This window comes from Piliocolobus tephrosceles, chromosome 9 (assembly GCF_002776525.5).
Source record: "Piliocolobus tephrosceles isolate RC106 chromosome 9, ASM277652v3, whole genome shotgun sequence".
Classification (NCBI taxonomy): Eukaryota; Metazoa; Chordata; class Mammalia; order Primates; family Cercopithecidae; genus Piliocolobus; species Piliocolobus tephrosceles.
In genome coordinates, this window is record NC_045442.1 from 21,077,877 (window position 1) to 21,099,067 (window position 21,191).

Here is a 21,191-nt window from a genome sequence, read left to right on the forward strand (position 1 = left end):
ATACAAAATAGACAAAATAAAAAGGGTAGAGTAATAATAAGAAACTGATGACTAATAAGGTATTAATGGATATTTATTTACTCTGGAGACAAATAGTCATTGCATGAAACATTTATAATAAAAAAGCACGTTCATTTTAAGTAGACTAATTTTAGAAGTCATACTAAGATTACGTTTTCTGAAATTAATAACTGGGGTTAATTCAAACCAAAAGTTTGAAGAGCATTAACTAATGCTAATATATAATAATAAGATTATCATGAACATGAGCCTTACTCCTTGCTATGACTTTTTCATAATTTTTGTATCTGATTATAGGCTCTATTCATGATTTTTTTTTTAAACAGGATTATTAGGAATCATTTCCAACACCAGGACAAATGTGCAAAGCAAAGTAGGTATTGTTATTTCTTTGTCCCTAGTTCACATGATTTAGATTGATTAAAATGTTAATTTTTACATATGTGAATAAAACGTCAAGGAGCAAACAACTGGAGACTGCACCATGTGCTAGCAATCATTGCGGGTGGGTAAACTGACAACATGTAACTGCATATTAAGACAAATGTAGAATTTAGACAAAGTATTCCATCTCTTTTCAGATGTATACTTTTAAACCTCAGGAACTGTTTTCAGTAGATGTCATGCCTTTTAACTTGAAAAAAGATAAGCGCAAATAAGCTCCCAATTGTCTCCCCAATATGTAAACCACATCTCGGGCTGCTGTCTCTGCTACTCCTTTGAAGTTTCCCTGAAATGTCATGTGTTGTGAAGACTGCTGTGCATAAGCAAGACAATTTGCTCACTCTCAGAATTCTTACCGGTTTCCACTGCTATTTGGTATCCAGCCTCTAGTCTCCGAGATGACCTTTCCAGCCTCTCTGTGTTATCGAGCAGATGTGCCCTCTGAAAAAGAAAAAGGGGGAAAAAAAAAATCAGACGGCCGTCTACAATGTTCTTTTTTTGCCTTAAAAAAAAAAAAAATGCCTTCGTATGCCCTAACATGGGGCGGGGGGCTCATAACCCATTACAGTTAATTTTTAGTGAATTTTCCATTATAGGAACCACTACCCCAGACAGATTTCCAACACTCACGTATGGACCATCCACTTTTTTGTTTTTAATAGGAGACTCACGTTGTATGTGGCCACAACGAATCTTACTCCAAAATACTGAGAAAAGTACGCAGACCATACCCAACTGGATCTTTTCTGTTTCAGCAGAGATAGATATATGAGATACTTGCATAGATCTATGTTCCCTATTTGTATTTATTTTTTATAAAATGCAATCATTTCAAAAATCCATTTGCTCCTTTGATTCTTGCATATAGAAATTTTAAAACAGGAACTTTATTTGTAAGAAAATGATTCACAATTTTGGATGTGCAACAAGATGCTATATAGAACAACATATGCTACTAAGACAGAATACTAAACAGCACTTCTAGTTTTCAGACAACTGGAGGCAACACTAAGAAACAAGAGACACATGTTTCTCCATTTACATAGATGGACAAAATTGTGGATTTGTTCCTAAATATATGGTGCTATGTAGATTGAAGTTGACATTTTAACACACAGTGGTTTAGACTGTGAACTAAATTTACAGTCATTATATATACCTCTTTTATATTTATCTGACGGGGAAATTAGAGGATTTTCTTCAAATCCTCAGCTTCTAAACTTTCTTTACTCCATTGAGATGGTTGTTGTTAATTTTTTTTAATATAACCATAATGATCATACATTAGATCTATTCAGGTTGCCAGATTTATAAGCTAATCATGGTTATGAATGGATAAAAACTGATGCATGTGTGTATGTGTGTGTGTGTGTATATATATATGTCTAGATACTTAGAAATATACAAATGTATGTATCTGTGTGTGTGTGTACATGAATACATGTATCTACATCTATTAATATCTTCCCTTCTCAAATCAGTATTGGTATTTGGCCAAAAAGAAAGAAAAAACACAACCACAACTCCTACAACTTTGTGTTGTTGACAGATGTCATTTAAAATTGGAGAAATGCTTTCTAATAATAATAAAAAAGGAGGTGCCACACATATTATCTGAGTGGCTGTCGAGCGAAACGATCTACCTTGCTCTAATGAGCCCCCATGGATCTTGGAGATGCAAGCTGTATTGACATGCACACTTAAGCTAATACACCTAGACCAGTGCCTCCAAGCTCTAGCAGCCAGGGATGCTGACAGAATATCTCGCTTCCATCTTCAAAGAAAGGAAGTGATTAGTATGTTATCATTACCATTCAAAACGTGATTTCCTTATTCCCTCCCGGCATAGGTGACACATCTGAGATGCGGCCAGACGTTGGAGGCAGCTAAAGCCACATCAAAGCTTTCCTTGAAATTTTTTTGGGGGGAAGGGTGGGGGGGTGAGAATCATTAAAACAATGCATTTAGAACAGACAGATAGGACCTGATGTGAAGGTCAGGAAGCTGCAACAACAGTCTATAATAATTAATAGAGTTGTCCAATGTACAGCAGAGAAATTAAGAGAAAAATTGTCCCCTCCCTCTGCAAAAAAAAAAAAAAAAAAACTAAATAAATAAAACAGAGAAAGGAAGGAAAGCTTCTTATATCATTAAAAAGCTAAATCACTGAAGGCTGTAATTAAGAAAAAGAAGAGAAAGGAGAGCTCTATGTGTCTGACATTGATGACTGTTTTTAAATAAAATTAAACACTTTACTAAGGCTTGTCAAAAATAGCTTTCTTATCCCTAAGTTTTCTTATGTGCAGGTTCTGGGAGCAAGGACTGCTCTTCCCTTCCCTGAAAACTGTTTTCTACCTTAACAAAGGACTTAACTTCAAACTGGCGATTCTCTAAAAAGATATCAGATCTGTGAAATCAAAAGTAAATCTGAATTTTAATCCAGAATAAGACAACAAAGATTTTTGCTTCATTTTCATATTGGATGAAATCCCAAAATTAAAAGAAAACATTTAGTTATTAGAGATTAAAAGAAAAAAAAAACAAAGATCGATACTGGAAATGGATTTCCACTTTTATAATAATATTTAATGTAGGAAATAAAGCATTTAAATGTAAAATAACTGGGGGGGGATTTCATGGTTATAACAGCAAAATTTCTGAAAGACCTTTAAAAATATATATATATATATATTACTAAATAATAGAAGTAACTCTTCTTCAGGACAGTTCAATTTTATCAGAGTAAATCTGCACACAAGAGGACTATCAGTTTACCACCAGCTTACAGCAGGATTTCACTTTGTGTTTTGGAACCTCTTCACTTAAGTCAAACTAAAATCAAGTTCTTGAAACAGCTGCACTATTTACATTGTTCCCTTAGTTGTACATTGCCCTGGTCTCTGTAAATGAAAGGAAATACACTACAGTAGCAGCTGATGCTTTCAACTTGCCCCCACACTCCATCCCAAACTCATTCTCTCACCCTCTTCTCAGCCCTTTTCAAAGCAGGTAAGTGAAGCTGTGCAGGAGCTTCAGACAGAGCTCAACTTGTGTGAGGAGCTGCGCAATGTGGAGAGCTGGAGACGCAGGATTCAAACGGAGCTCGGCACAGCCAACACCAGATCAGCTCCCTCTGCACTACAACCCTGCCTCTAAGCATGCCCCCTTTCCAAAACTGAGCCCAAAAAGAGCATCACAAGGAAGGGAAGGGGCATATTTTTGTTTCCAAGTGAAACAAAACACATTTTGGAGCATCTTGTCTTTTTAGCACAGTTGCAAGTTAAGAAACATGGGGGTAACATTCACTCTATGATTACTATTAGAATCCCGACTGAGAAATAATAACTTCTCAGCAAGCCATATACCAATGCAGCATCATCACTGTAATCTAGTCTATAAATACCAATGCTAGATCCATATCAAAGACTGTTAACAGAATATTTCAGAGTGTATTATTCTATTAGTTGATTAATTCTTCCAATTATAATGAAATTACAGGTTACAGTTTCGGAAACATGAATTCCAGAACCATAACTGATGAAACTGCTACTACAGGCACAAGAAAAGAATTAAACCATCAAACAAAAATAAAAAAATACTTTAAAAGAAATGCAGATGTGATGTTCTAAGTTTTTGGAATTAAGATTTCTAATTTGACACAATTAGGCTTAACAAAAATAAATCTTCTGTCAAAAATGTTGATTGTAATAAGCCACAATATATAAATAACATTCACTGCTTAAATTCAGGGGCAAGGGCTTCACGTAATTTCTTCATATAGACGTTTTCAAGTTAATTGTTAGTTCCATTAACACTGGAAAATTCAGATTCTTCACCTAAACATGAACATATGCAAATACAACAAGTCTGCAGAAAAATAATATTTATATTATCCCTCACCTCAAGAATAATCTTACACATCAAAACTGCAACTGATTATATTCATTTAGTAAATATACAACTGCTCCCCTGTAGGGAAGATAAAAAACACAAAAAGGTTGGAGGGTGAGGGTTTTTGTATATTTCTCCCCTTCATTTTATATATCATGATTACTTTTTCTGAGGCAGGATGTCAGTAATGCATCTTAAATTCAAAGAGTTGTTGAAAACCACTATCTAGAAGCTTCTAAATTAACATCTGCATCACATAATGATGACATACCAATAAAAAAATTCTAGAAAATTCTCAATCAATGCAGTCAAACTAAACTCAAAAGTAATTCATACTACTCAATACTATAAGAAATTAGACAATTTTTAAATTGCAATATAGGCCATTATGTCTTAATAGAAAAACAAAACCCAACCTTACTAAATAAAAAATATGATTATCTCTAAAAAAGAGTACCAAAGCATATTTGATATGTTTGACTTAATTTTTTAAAAATAGTATTATTCAGCATCCTTCATTAATACAAGGATACAGTTATAAACATTGTGGTAAATATTTGCTGAGCCACACAAAAAAAGTCTGGAGTTGCATTATGAAACAGTCCAGCAAACTCAGAAAAATGAGAACTCACTTGGGTGCTGTATGCTACAAAAAGGAAAGTGTTTAACAATGACGAAAACTTTGGCCATTCTTAGGTATCTATGTATACAGAGTAGCAGGGCATTTATAACATATGTGTGTTTCCCCAAAAGGATAATAGATCCATGGTGTCTTATGTTAAACCTAATAATTTTGGGTGGGGGAAAGGAGTTTATTTAAGAACAGCTTACAGTAAAGTAAATCAGAATGTTAGGGAAAAAAAATCATGCTAGCTTCTTTGAGAAACTACATAAACAAACTTGAAGTTAGAGCCTACAATAAGACTACACTCAGGTAGAGTTTTAAGATATTCCTTTATTATTCCTCCTTATTTTTGGCCATTAAAGTATTAACTTTGTCCCAGTTCCAACAAAGAACAATGATCCCTGAGATAAGCATGATTAGGATATAGTTGTGTTTTAAAAGATTGTGAGCAGAAAAGATTACTGAACAATATAAATGATACTTTTTGCTCTGTGTAGATTTATCTGGAAAAACAAATCCAAAGATCCACTTCAGATTTAAAAACTCAATTTTATAGGGAAAAGCAGAATTAAAAAAAAAAAAAGAAGCTAGGAAGTACTCACCTCTTCACGTAATTTTATCAACTGCAACATGAATGCACAAAAAAAAGATAAAAAGGAAAGAAATGGCAGGAAAGAAAGATCAGTTGTGTGACAGGATACAGAATTAACATTGACAATTTATCTGTTTACATGTTTAGCATTTAAAAATCACAGACAAACACATTAAAAGAACCTAAACATAGACTACATGCAGAGTTTTTTGAACGAATAAAGATCACTTTCTCACACTGTCACATTAAACAAAGAGAATAGTGTGAAATTCTCTTTTAAAGTACATCTAAGACACCATCATGAAATAAAGGGGAACGACTTCATAGAAGTCTATATTATAAAGAAAGAAAACAAGTTTACTGTTCCTCTCTTCTAAGAATGTACCATTGAAGAGGTTTTGTATATACAAGTTTTCAGGATGTTTCTCTATTTGGAATCTTGACAACTGATTTCAGATTTTACCTACAAATGAAAATGATTAATAGCTCATGCTTTGGTTCCAAAAAGTATTTAAAACAACAAACTATTATGTTAGTTAATGTTATACTTGTACCCACTCTAGTAATAAGACTGCATTTGGAGGTAATGTTATTTTAATAGAAAAGAAAGTATGCCAGGATAGAGAATACTTATTTAGAACATAGTATCAAAAATTCACTATCATATGAACTTTCGTGTATGTAAGAGTCAATTTCTAGGTTTTTCTTTTGCTTAAGAGGCTACTGCAATCATGTGGCATGTTTTCATTTTAATTTTTGAATGATTTCTTCATTTTTCAATTTTCTTCATATTGTAAACTAGCAATGAGCTCTTAATTCATTTATATTGCAGTTTGTTTTCACTAAAGTCAAATAAAAAAATCACTCCTTACTTGTTAGTCAATTCTCCTATGATAACATTTTAATTCTCTTACTTAGAACATTTTTCTATTTGCCTTAAATATATAGATAAAACAAGCTGCTTAACTCTTTAGGAACTAAAATAATTATATAACCATATATCTGGCTCATTGTGTACGTGTGTGTGTGTGTGTGTGTGTATGTGCATGTGTATTTGACACTATTCTCAACTACAAATATCACTGTATAAGTGAGATGACGACCCCAGTTTCTGCAATGACTAGAAACTGAAACCTATGTTGTTAACAGACTAAACCACATTCCAGGTCTGAAATTTGCATCCTCAGCAATTCAGGTCTACAACTGATAATTTTTAAACATCCAAATATCTGTAACATCTGTTATAACACTTGACATATGCAGGCCAATAAATTAAACTATTGCTTTGGGAGAAATGTGCCTGAATTGCTCACTATAAGTCTCCTAAAAGTATCATGTTTACTATAGCCCGGATATCTCAACGCTTAATGCTGTTTTTGTCCCGAATTCAAGGAAGGCAGTATGCATTCCAGCTTATTCTGTTATTTCATTTGTTATACGAAAAGTATTTTGAGTACCAAAGAATAAGATTTTAAAAACTGTTAAGAATCCTTTATAAAAAAGGTACATAAGTTAACATGTAATGTCTCACAGTACATTCAGTGAAAATGAAACTATTATCATAGTTTCAAAATAGACAAGAAATTGTCTTTATTTTTAGTAACACATTCTCTCAGCAACCATCCAGTAACACACAAGTAAATCATCTTGCCATTTCACATGAAAAGTTCTAATTCTTCCCCAAAAGAAGCAAAATTTTATACGAAAATACCTGGCCTATCATATATCAGAATCTTTCTCTTTGCCATCCCAACATCATGGGAGAAAAAGACAAACATTAATTCTCAGAAAGAGACGATCTGGGAATTGATCGGCCAGCTATCTTTTCTTTCTGGGGGCACTATTCTTCGGTTGACTATGATACTTAAAGGGCCAAAGTTTAAAACTACTCTTCAGCAATAGAGACCATTTGGGGCATGCCACCCTGCCATAATCAATGAGTGTTTAAAAATGCTACCCATTTGTTTTTTCAATAGGTTCCAAACAAAAAACGTTCTATCTTGTTTGTGCTGCATGGCTGCATTCAAGCTCTACATCGGATTTGTAGCTAAGCTAGGTAATGGGAGGGTTTTTCATCTGTATCTTTTTTTTTGGTTAGGCCGAGAGTTATTCATTCAAGTAAACAAAAGATGGCCTATTTTTGAAAATTAACAATGCTTAGACTAGACTGTAAGTCGTGATTTCGTATTTTCTCGAGTTACTAGCTCCATCATAGGCAATGCGAGAGTGTGCAATGCCACCATGTTGAGCTATGATAATCAACATCTTTTTTGAAACAAAGATTTTTTTCCCCCCAATGCAGAATTTGATACAAGAGGTAATCTGTTCCTTTGTGGGCTGAAAAAATCTGGTTTACGCTGGTTTGAACCAGTGGAATCTCTTGTGGTTAAGCCTTCTGCTGTGACTAAAATCAAAACTGCACTGCAGAGCATGTGAGGGTTCATGCGCGCGCGCCTCTGTGTGTGAGGTGTGTCACGTGACCCCCAGAACTACCGAATTTTTTTTAAAGCTGATAACGCGACTGCCGTCTCTGTCCGCATACAGATAACGAATAAATGCTGAACTCTATTAAACGCCCTTTACACATTATCGTGGGTCGAAGACACAATTTTCTGAACTTATGATGACAGTCTATTTATTTTGCTATAAACCCTCAGCACGTAACGAACAGATTTGTGCCTGGTAATGATCTGCTCTGCCGGGGCTATATGCAATGATACCGACCTTCTTTAGATCTTGGGGAATTAAATTGACCGACTTCACCCCCGGTCTGTAGCTGAAGTTTGACACACTTTATGCACAGCAAGCCCAAATCAGAACTTAAGAGAACCTCGTATTAAGAAATTAAGCAATCATTATCTGCTAAATATTGCTTTGCCACAAAACTTTCCACACATTTGGAAATAGTCTACTCTTTATATTTTGAATCTTCTATTTAGGATTTACTCAAAGTCACTGATCAATGTAATTCTGCATATAGAAACTGAGAGAATATTAGGGTTCAAAACCAAAGCTTGGAACAGTTTATTTGCCCCATTATCATACATCACTATGAAAGGCTTTATGATTTTATTCTACAACTTGTGTTTTTCCTTTTATGAGAATGGTTCTCATGAAATGCAATCAAGTTAGGAACTATTAATTTCCACTCTAAATACATCACTACATTCAAGAACTCAACTCTTCCAAAGAAATAAAATGTTGCCTCATGGAATGGTAAATACGGTATTTTCAAAGAATAGAATGATAATGCTTAAGACAATAGTCCTTGGAAAGCTGATAGCCCAACAGTACTCGAATGTACAAAGTAGGTAATTTTCTTGTCCCTTCTTTGTAAATCAAGCACGAGCTATATTTGATTGAATGAAATGAATATGAATCAGAAATGAATGTATACAAAAGCACTTAATTTGGAATTAAATGCAAGGTGTATTGTATGAGGGACATTAAAAATGCTTTTGAAAAATTCTTAATTTCTGAATTTTTAACATTTCTAATCATGGCAGAAATGTTTATGTACCTAAGTATATTAACGTACTTTATAGTTAATTGGCAGACTATAATTATATGTATTAAAAGTCAGGTTTCAGATGCCTAAAAAAACTGCATCATAAATTACCAGAATGAGAAATAATAGCTATTGTATTCATATTGTCGAATCTTCGCAAAGAAGCAACTATGAGGAGGCTGTGTATGTGACGTTGAAAATACCTAGCCAGTATTTTACCTATACAATCATTGCTATTAATTCCTTATTTTCCTATTTTGATCAATATTTTTAAACTGACAGATATATCCCAATTGCAGTTAAATGAATATTACTATTTTTATCTCATTTTGTTTATCTCCAAGTTTTATCCATATATTGTTAGTATTCCATGGACAAGAAGTTCTGAAAATCAATTTATTAGGAAATAACTTAGAAGTAAACTTATTTGTAGGCAGAAGATCTTTTCTTATATAAATTATAAGTAACCCTACCTAGAAAAATCTCTTCCTAGCTACCAAGCTACAAAAATTAATATAGAGCCAAATTAAAATTTTTTCTTTCTTTACAGAAAGAGCTTCTGTCTTGATTCCATGTTCTGAATGAATGCTGATATGGAATAAAAAAGTTATTCTCAAGTGACCATACCTAGTTAAGGATGTGTTTTAGTTTGAGGGATTTTAATTCCTGTATTATGACAAAGAGCCTTAAAACAAAATGCAATGACTTCATATGAAATGGAAACTCTGCTGCATTTGGTAACAAAATATCCAAAAAGTTAAGTGTGGTCTCTTTGAACTTTTACACCTCATTCAAATTTTAGACGGAAAAGTTCACACAAGTAATAATCTAACAGTATATATTCTCGTGACTATAATTTATCATATTCTATTTATTGAAGTGACAGTTCCTTACATCTAAACTTCAGGCTCTCCAAGCACTTTCAGAATTTGTAAGTTTGATTTATACAAGTCCGGGGAAATCTGTGCATAATCACTTTAAAGTGACAGGAATATAATTTGAAAAATTCAGAAAATATGAACTCAATCTATTTTTGTGGAACAGTTTTCTTTAGGCATAAAAATCATACTTACATGTACGCAAGGCAAATGTTTTAGACATATAAAATGTCCATTAAGAGAAGTGAACATGTTTGAAAAAAAAAGGGATCCCTGTCATAGAACTACAACATCCATTACAATAAAGGCGTCTGAGTTAGACAGGCACACCCCCTTCCTTTCTATTTCCTCTGCATTAGGCAGTAGTTTCAAATGAAGGAAAGATCTATAGCTGTTTAAAGAACTGACATGGGAACTATGCATTCACTTTTTTGCAAAAAAGTTAATGCTTTTTTTTTTTTTGCAGTAGATAGGAAATAAAACTATGATTCATTCATTCAAGAGGTATGAGCAATCTAAATCTCACTTTAAAAACAGAAGAAAATATTTCTCTCATCCTCACATTATTTAATCTATTATGAGTAAAACCCCTTTATCACATCACCCTTTTATGTTTGATGTGCGGTTTTTTTTTTTTTTTTTTTCCTTTAGCTAGTCTCACATTTCAATCAGGGAAGCTGAAATCCCAAGTCAAATCTGAACGTGTTCACATGTCTGAACTCAAGCTGATAACATCCAAATAGTGGAGGAGGTGAGATCTTTCCAAAAACAAACATAATCAGCTCAGACATTCTTCTCTCTTTTTTGGGGGTGGGTGAGTAGAGTCCTTACTCACACAAACAACATCCCTATTACGGATTATAATATAATAGATAGCAATATACTATTAGCATATATAGACCTACAATATCATTTATTTGAGATGGCAAATACAATTATGCAATTTTCATAATATGTATCAACATATAATGTTTCACTATTGTATTGAAATTTTGGTTTACTCAGTGACTGATTTATGTTCATTTTCATTTAGGCAGAGTAGAGACTTTTATAACACTTGCCAAAGTGGCATTAGTGAACATGTTCAGGTCTTACTTCTGAAGGTCCCTATCATGTATTTTCTTTAAAAGTGTCAAAGAAAATCAGTCATTAGGGTTCTTTTGAGACATTTTTAAAGTCATGTCTATACTGAGGTTCTTAAAACTTTTTTAAAGTTGTATACAGTATCTGCATGAATTAATGGAGTCTGTAGTATTAATTCAAAGAAAGAGGTGGGACATTAATTAGACTCATGACACTACGGTATGATCCAATGAGAACCGACAGCCAAGGTGTAAAGCCCTTTTAAGAAGAAATTGTATCTTATTTTTTTGCCTACGTAGATCTTAAACTGCAAAAAGACTTATCCTATTATTATTATGATGATGATGATGATGACTATTATTTGACAGAAGCAGGTCCTCTATATTGGTATCCAAGTTCCACACTGTTGCTTCCAATTTGCATTTTGGTGAATGTATTTTTAAGAAGCCACACAATAGGAGACTGGGCTACCCTGTTGAATTTTGAAAGCTTACTTTCATTTGTTTTGCTGCAAGTGTTGATTTAATTATACTGCATTATTATCAAAGCTGTATTATGTACTTTTTTATTCCTTTTACATGTGTTTGAGGTGAAGACCTTGGCTTTGTCTGCAAACGGTGTGTTTCAAGTTATTCCTTAAGTACTAAATAATAAAGAAAAGAGAAGAAAAGATTTTTTTAAAAGATAGCAGACAGTGATCACAAGGTAAAGGGTTAAATGTAAGATCTCCAAGAAACATTTTGAAGTTGATTAAGACTCCAGCTTTGCATTAAACAGTATCGCTTCCACATGAGTTGCTGCTAATACCGTTAAGGAGCAGCTTGAGAGCCCAGTGCGCCAGTGACCTCCTTCACCCTCCAGCCACCCACCGGGCCTTCCTGATTAGCATTCTACCTGGTTCTCGGAGGAATTCCCATCATCCCCCAGGAGCTCATTCCGTACTTCGTCACTGTAGGCGATCCGTGACCTTTTCTATAAAACAAAACAAAAAGGCAGAGAGTGAGAGGAACGTTAGAAAGTAAAGGCTTCCAAGCTTTATTGGTATCAAGGCTGATCTCAAACCTCGAGAGCCCCCTAATGGAAACCTATTGGCTACAATCTGCACACCAAAGTTGTGTAAAGTTCCTGAACTTGAGAAGTTTCATGTAAATTAGAAGTTTTTAAGATGTCAATAATGAAAGGAAACTCTGCGTTGTGTAAGTATTCTATTAATATTCATAAACGGATCCGAACTTGTATATTATTCCATACATTGTCATTCAAATAAGACCACTAAACTGAAAGAAATACAGCTATATAACTGTATGTCTGTAAAACTCGCTAGACTGTACTTAAGACAGGTGTATATAGTTTTTTTTTTTAATATTGTGGCAGGAAATGGACATTACAAAGCTTTCAGTTTAGGACTTTAAAAGTCTCTAATACTAGCGTAATAATTATATCTCCAACTATACTCTGCAATGCCTAGAATAGCATGTCTATATTTCTTTCATTATTGTGATGTTACTAACCAGAAAGAGAGGGAATATAAAAGCCCCTCCCCTGTACAAACAATAATTTAAATGTCTCCCAGCTCTTTATAAATAATGGCCTAAGGAAAAGTAATGAAAGTGTGTGTGTGCATGTGTGCATGCATGCGTGCATGTGTGTGTCTGGTAAAAGAAACTAAATTTCCCAGTCACAGCAAATAAAGGCAAGTAGGCTATGAGTCAACTTTTCACAGTCCCAGTAAATAAAGACAAGTGGGCTATGAGTCAATGTTTCACACACTGAAAATGTGTTTTACAAGAAATACACCCTTCTCTATAAAGTCAGAGGGACATGTCTGCAAGCAATTCATGAATTATCTAAATGTATACACATTCGGAAAAGCCAAAAGACTGAACATTCATTGGAAAGCTAAAGTGTGGGCCTCAGATCCCACTTCAGCATCACTATTTCAGATTTGCAAGTTGCTTTGTTGTCTTTTCTGCTTCAGAATTCACTAAGAAAACCATTCCATTAAAAAATGGCAGCTGGAAAACAGTAATCTCTTCCTCACTTGCGATCTAGAGTTTGGGACTTAAAATTTCTTACTTGTTCAACTGTGATCTGAAAAAGTGTTGTAGTTTAAAAGGACTATTAATTCCAGAGCAGATGTCAACAATATGATTTTTAAATTAGATTTTAAAGTAGTGAATAAGCAACACTGCTTGACCACATAGACATCATAATACCTTAAACATCAAACTATTACATTTGAATTTAAAAGAACCTTAGACATGAACAACCAATAGACTTTAAATCATTTTGAAGTTACAACTTTTCCCAGTTGGGGTTCCTTATCTTAACCACAAAACACAGAAAATTATTTCAGTAACTATGTTTATCAATTCTCCCAAGGATGGTGCATAAGAAAAAATTTAGTTCATTACATATATTTGAAGACAAGGCTTAAGTCTCTGGCAGAACCCAGTTGAAAAGGCTGAATGGAGTAGAAATAAAAATAAATAAATCTAGACATTCCTTTGCTTTTCAGGGAAAAAAATAAGTTTCATGGAATTCTAAAGGTAGCCCTGGTTAAACTGACACTGGAACACTGGGGTCCTGACTCACAGCTCAGTGCTCGTTCTACCACACAAAATTTCCCTTAATTCTATTACCTTTTTAGGAAAAAGGCACAAGAATTGCAAAATGTTTTGATATTAAGGAGACGGTGGCATCCACTCCCTGCCCTGAGTCTCCACACTAACCCCCATTTCCCCGCCACAAATGCATATCTTATACCTTGGCTTCTGCAATAAATCTATAAGTAGATAAATAAAACCAACAATATTGCAGAGAGGAGGACAGAGTAAAGAACTCAAGTCCTCAGCATGAAGTCAGTAAAGATATCTATATCAGATCTCTCGACAATTCAGTAGTGACCCAACTCAGTCATTTGTGAACATGCCAGACTTTTTACCATCACAAACAGCATATATTAAGCCTGGTTCTCTTATTGTATTTACTGAAGCCATTATTAATTAGCTATGTCTATTGACTTCATACAGAATCACATTTAAAAATGCTAAATTATCAGGGCAGTCCACTTCAGGGCCTTAATACAATATTTAGATCAAGCCAAAGCTTGCTTTTGCTCATTTGGAGTTCCTACTACAGTAGCTTCAAACTAGCTAAGCAAAAGTATTTTACAGCATTAAAGGAAATGGAAACCTTTAAACAGGCTGTGGTATCAGAGCTGCCTTTTTAATTATTCATTTCATCACTATGGGGGACAAAAACATTCCACAGTATGCAAGAGTATCATATGGAGATTGTTTTTGTTTTCTCCCCTTTTTCACCAAAATACCAACAAATTGGCATAGATTGTTCAATTACATTATATTCTTATTTTGATTTACTATACTTCAAAAGGAGAAAATTATAAATGTGTATCCCTAAATATCTAATCTTGTTTTGGTTAGAATCCATTGCTTTTAAAAACCAGCAATTAAGAGTGTACATGCTCAGCAACAGAGGAGAACTAAGGCTTTATCCACAGTTGAAGGGTGGTCCCTGTAAATGTCATTCTTTACCATTGGGATGGTAAAAACCGGTTGTTTGGATGGCTTTCTGGATATAATTAAGCAAATGATATGCTGAGTTTGACAAAGTGGTCTCTAACAGGACTGACTTTTCTTAAAGAATGAAAAGACAACTCATTTCAAGTATCAGAAATAGTTCCTCACGAGCATGACACGACAATGCTGAAAACTGAACTCTTCACACGTGAGTTTCATTTTCCAAACAGAAAACAAATCAAGACTATTAAAAAAAAAGAAACTAATTATATTTAGATGCCCAACATTGGTATTTTCTCATAATTTGTTACGACTTGAAAGTTTAAGTTAGCTGATTGTACCTAACCATAACTGAGCCTGCAAGATCATCATTAAACTAACTGAATACCAAAAAAGGGGAAAAATCCTTTGAATGACAAACTGCTTATTTTATGGGTAATTTTCCTCTAAGACATCAATAAATTATGTTACCTTTTATGGAATTAAAAAAAATCTCATGCTACATTAATAAGTACCTACACAATAATTTAATTTCGAAGATTCCAAGTTAATAAAACTCAAGCATTTACTGTATCTTGATAAAGTTCGCTAAAATATTTTTTCTTTATTATCGACGGTATAAAATTTATACTTTAGCCAAATGCAAACATGAGAATTTGAGCTGGAAATGTCACACATTCAGCTACAGTTTGAAGGAGCCCAATTCATAATGCATTTTATAAATAGTTAATGACTTCTGTACGTAAGCTAACCAGGCAAATCAAGAAATTGTCAACATTTTTAGTCTTAGTTGTCAGTTACCACTGTCTACTGGTGCTTTATATGTGGCTTCTGGAGAAGACAGAAGCTCTATGCAGTTTGTAATCTACTGCAATTTCTGGTCTGTACCATAAGAGTGGAAAAGCTTCAGCTGACAATACTTGCCACACACACACACACACAACATACACAGAGTTAAATACAAGAGTACTCCTCACTTTTAATTGTGTGTTTGTGTAAAGTTTACTTCTTCTAACTTACATACTTTGGTAGACTACACGGTTAGAAAGAAAATCTACAGACCATACATGAACTATAGAAAAAATATGACAAATAAACAACTGATTGTTACCTCTAAGAAGTTAGATGCACTAGTTTCAATGGCTATTTTAAACTGGTAACACAAGTGAGTTATGAATGCAAGAATTTCGGATTCAAGGCGATTTTCGATTTTTACTTGGTATAAGAACAGGTCCTTTGCATACTGATTGGCTGATTTTCTTAAAGCCAAGTTCAAACAGATACACTTGCTCAGTTCTGTCTGGAAATTTGGCTTGAAACAATCTTTCTACTTGACCCAAGCCTTGACATTTCCCAACTGAACTGAATGTGTTCCTGGACAGGCACTGCGAAATTAGAAACAAAACGAATTAACTTAGCTTAAACTAATTAAAAACTGTGATCTGTGGTACCGCCTCCTGTATGACTCTACATGTGAAATAGAGTATACGTAACCAGAATGAGGATTCTACAGCCCAGAAATAGCAAAAGCATAACAATGAAGTTGGTTTATTACTAAAGCGTATATGAGAATTTAATTTCCATGGCGTGCACATGGCAAAGCAATTGCTTAAATTGCCTCACCTGGGAATTTAATACAATGTTATCATCAGACCAGCCACATTGTAAATAGATTTATAATGCTTTCCATGTGCTGTACTCTGTTGCATATGAATTAAGTAATGATCTGGTATTACAATAAAATCAGCTAGTTCCCACACCTGGCAGACAGGATATTTCACTAAATTAATACCCACACAGCTACATCACAAGGCATAGGAGAGGAAACCATCTCAAAGGCATTCGACTTGAGTTTTACATGGGATGCAAATACTTGATGGCTATGTAGAATGTCACCACACTGAATAGGGCTGCTGAAGACAATCTGTTTCTAACATCTGTATCACAGAATTAAGACATTCTCATTCCCATTCGATTTTGGCCTAATTTTCTTCATTCAGCACTTTAATTACTAATCAGCAATCCACAACATTCACAAACACTAAGCAAGCCCTTTATTCTAATCTATGTGCTGCAGACAGCCAAATAATTGATACAGAGTGCAGTATGGTTTTGGTAAGTAATGAAAGAGCAGCTTGTCCTACTTCCTAATCAAATGGGTCTATAGAAGAAATGGTTAATAGATTTCTCCATAGGTCTAAAACAAATTACCCAGTCTGGCCAGACTTTTCCATTGCTTCTACCATGTCTTTCAGTCTCCATATATTTAATAATGCCCAAGGTTACCAGGTGATACATCTATTAAAAATTGCTATGCTTTCATAGCCAAAGAATTTAACTGCTCTAAAGAATTTAACTGCTCCTGTTATAATTAACACTTTAGGATATCTACAGAAAACCATGAAATTATATTGATTAGTTAGTCATATAATTGCTGGCATTCATTTCTTACCTAATTTTATCTGGTTCTAATTAAATAATATCATACTTTTGTAATGCCCAGATGGCATTTTCCAAAATGCATCTATCTTTGGCACCAAGTGTTCCATTTTTAGCCTCACTTCTATTTCTCACGGACAATTTCAGCTTTTCAGCCACACACCACCCCTGCACCAGGACTCAAAAAGGCTCATCAATCCAGGACAGAAAGCTCACATAGTCCAGAAAAAAAATTAAATGCAATGTATGAATTTTTGTTTATCACAGTATTCTCCATGCTGTATTAATTTCTAGCAAAAAGTGATTTAAGGTTAAAACATGTATCATACTACATGGCTTAGGTAAAGGTAAAGAAAACTGTTAGGTAAATGTTTGATCCCTGGAACATTGTTAGGATGGATGGAAAAGCACAGGGTACTAAATAAAAAGAACAGAGATAGCATTTCAGTATGTGATCTTGGTCGAATTAAGTTTTCTGAGCATCAGTTTCTTGATCTCTAAAATAATGGTATAGTATTTATTTCCTAGGGCTGTTGTGAAGATTTAAATGTTATAAACAAATGCAAACCTATCCTAACACTTTGTATATGATGACCTTCAGAGCATGTTCAACTAAATTTTAGTTGATAAATACTGGAAAGTATGCAATAAAACTAGTAGCCATACATGGCTGAAAGTATAAATTATGCATCCTTCTTAAAAAATCATTTGCCAATACATACCAAAAATGGCTTTAAAAATCTGTATTATTTAGATCCTGTAATTCTACCATTACTGTTTTGCCCAATTCCTTATTTTATGGTGCTGCAATTTCTGGATGGCTTCCAATAGTAAAAAACTTTACTGCATTTCTTCAATGCTATCAGAGAAAGTAAGTTCCAATCTGTTTCTTCTATGTAATCATTCCTCTAAACATGGCTTGCTCTTGCTCAAGGGACTGTTTAGAGTTAAAGGTCAAGCTCATTCGCTGGAAAGTGCACATGCCACATGTCACCAATACTGTAGCATTGAAAAAAGGGAAAGCACACTTTGTGTCTATCATAAGCTCATGGACAAGGGACCATATGCAAGCCACCAGAGAAAAAATACTAACACACCCTGCTGCAAGGCTACCAACAGAGCTGGAAAGTAGGTTACCATGAGATTGCTGAAATAATCCATTGTTCTTTAGCATGCAACACCAGAAAAAAAGTTAAAAATTAGTTTAAAAGTATGTTGTCTTTTTATTGTAATCACTTTTGCTTATACTTTCAAACACATTTTCCATGTTCAAAATGGAAATTTATGTTTTGGCTATAAACAGTAAGATAAGTTATACCACATTTCCCCTTGTTTTTAAAATTTAGCTATAATATCATATGCGAATATTTATATGCATATCATGAGGTTTTATATATATATACACACACACATACACACACACACAGAGACTAACCCATTTGCAATCCATATGGAATAGTAACTATGTTTACAATGCTAGGACAGACTTTTATTTATATTAGGAACTCTGCCCATATTGCTGCTATATCGTTTAATGATTTGCAAAACAGAGAGCCCAGAAATTATGCAACCGCACTTCTTCATTTCCTCTTCCAGCATTTCTAAACTTTAGCCTGTAATTTAAATGTAGCATTAACGTTTCAAAAGGCAACATAAGTTCGTATCATGGCCCCACTTGCTTGCATATGCTTGCAGTTTATGACTTTTGACACTGCTATTGAATACGGTGTGGCTGTGTCTTAAATCATGTTAGCTTGTCAATCAACAATTAAATTACTTCATTCAGAAAATCAGCTCGTGATAGAATGCCCAGATGTTGTTGTCAGCATCTGGAATACTGTAAGTATGCAGTGGAGGAAATCTAATCCTTTAAAGTCTTTTGATATGTAAAATAAAATAACTCCATAGACTCTACTTGAAATAATCAAAATATCAAAATGTTTATTATCTTGTTTGTTAATGATTTATAAATACACTATACACCCCACTGGAAAATGTTACTCTGATAAATAAATGTTTTGCAGTAGATGCTTCATGTGTATTTTAAAGTAAACTACTGCAACAAAGTATATAAGTGTACACAAGTAATTCATAGAATGCTAGTTTCTCATATAATGCTAGTTTCTCTATATCATCTGCCTAGCACTGGGAAGGAAAAGGGGTCATTCATTGAAAATCTGTCCATAGTCACAGTTTCAAGTGATCTCAACATCCAAGAACAAGTTATCCTGAGGATTGTCTGTAACTGACACCAAGTTATCACGCGAGGCTTCGTCTGGATCAGGCTGCAAATTTAGAGACAAAGGGTCCTCAGCCAGATGAAGGATCTATCCAAGGCCACAGAGCTAGGAAAGATGAAGCAGAAAAAGGACAGAACCCATTCCTCAGTGCCAGTGTTCTTTTCACTTGATTACACCGCCACAACAGGCTGGAGTCCCCCTACCTTCCTTCTCCAAAGCCAAGGCTGGATGCACGATTCACCTAGTTCTATGAACTTATCACCAGCTAGTTAGTCTAAAGGTTTTGTTTCTGGTCACCCTTCTCTAAAAACAACAAACCAACAAACCTTTATATGTTGTTATCAACAGCTAGAATACTGGATACCAATCGAGAGTTCAAGGGTGATAAATGCTTAAGGTAAACTGTTTTATTTGATAGAACAAAGCATCCGATCTCAGAGGGTGAGTCATAACCACACCTATGGGTGTTATTTAGATATCTTTCAACATTAATCTTCAAAGGCTGTACCATAAAGCAACAATAGCCTACCTATGGCTCAGAGAGGAGCCGCACCAGCTATTAAGATGTGTTCACAACTGCCTGCTTACTCAGAAAATCTGGTGACTCCTGGTTACTTTAAAACTAGATTGGAATCAGCCACCTCATAGGCAAACGATTTTTATAACCTGTTTTCCTGGTACTTACTTTTGGATCCATGTTGCGACAGATTCTTTATTATAGACTACACTGTGTTATAGTGAGGTTATAGGGTTCATAATTCAGAGATATAGAATGTCTTTTAATGTTTTATGGATATAGCCAATGAAACTATGATGTTTAGGCAATATAAGAAAATTATTTTAGCCCAAATTTTCTAGGAAAACATTTTGATGGTTACTTCTATACTAGGGTGACCCAAAACAAAATATAATGAATATGAAACTTCATGTCTCATTCATAAGTAACATATTCTTCCTAAATGATTCTCCATTTTTGGTTGAATAAAATACAATCTTGCCTACTCAGATGTTTTGCTTCATCAATTAAGTGTTTTCTTGTGTATCTTCAATGTTTCACCCTCTACTGGTTCTTTCCTTTATGGTAGGTATATCAACACTTTTAAGTGTATCTCAGCTTTACACATTTTAAAAAGTTATGTCATATATATATATATATATATATAAATTTAGCATTAATGTTTCAAAAGGCAACATAAGTTAGTATCATGGCCCCACTTGCTTGCATATGCTTGCAGTTTACAACTTTTGACATCTATCTATCTGTCTATCTATCTATCTATCTATCTATCTATCTATCTATCTATCTATCTACTATCTATCTATCTATAGAGAGAGATGAGGTCTCACCATGCTGCCCAGGCTGGTCTTGAACTCCTTGGGCTCAAGCAATTCTCCCATCTCTGCCTCCCAAAGTGCTGGGGTTACAGGTATGAGCCACAGCACCTGGCAGTTATTTCATTCTACATTACTCTCCCCCAGCAAATGCCCAAACTCTCTTTATGCTTCCCTTCCTAGTCAAGCTTCTTAACCCATTTATGCCCAGTGTTCCATTACTGGAACGCTAAGCTTGTGGGAGTTATCTATATCCTACCACTCAAGGTCATCACAAAGGTCTGAGTGTTCACACACAAAAATATGTAACCTCCAGCATAAATGGGTTAATAGACTATTTTACATGCACTAACTCCATTTATTCATGTCTCAATCATTTCTCAGCTTATTATGAACTAGATGCCTTCCTACCACTCTGCAGGTCTTTCACCAATGACTTCCTAGTTGTCAAAATTATTGGTCATGTTTTGTAAATGAACTTTTTATTTTATGATTGTTTCAGATTTATAAAAAGGTTGCAACAACAGTGCAGAGAGTTCCCATATAACCCACACCCAGTTTGTCACAATTAATAAATTATTCATTATTATTAATTA

The 21,191-nt window shown here is 34.3% G+C and overlaps 1 protein-coding gene across 5 annotated transcripts in view; it reads right to left on the reverse strand.

Annotated features, from left to right (window-relative positions):
• VTI1A (vesicle transport through interaction with t-SNAREs 1A) overlaps positions 1-21,191 on the reverse strand; it is a 380,928-nt gene that overhangs the window by 288,843 nt on the left and 70,894 nt on the right. For all 5 annotated transcript variants that reach the window (XR_002730496.2, XM_026446677.1, XM_023206619.3 and 2 more), the window contains exons 4-5: positions 11,937-12,014; positions 822-906 (exon numbers count right to left, since the gene is read on the reverse strand). Coding sequence is in view for 4 of the 5 variants with exons in the window: in XM_026446677.1 (XP_026302462.1) it covers positions 822-906; positions 11,937-12,014 (163 nt within the window). In the remaining variant the exon portion in view is untranslated. The remainder of the gene's footprint in view (positions 1-821; positions 907-11,936; positions 12,015-21,191) is intronic.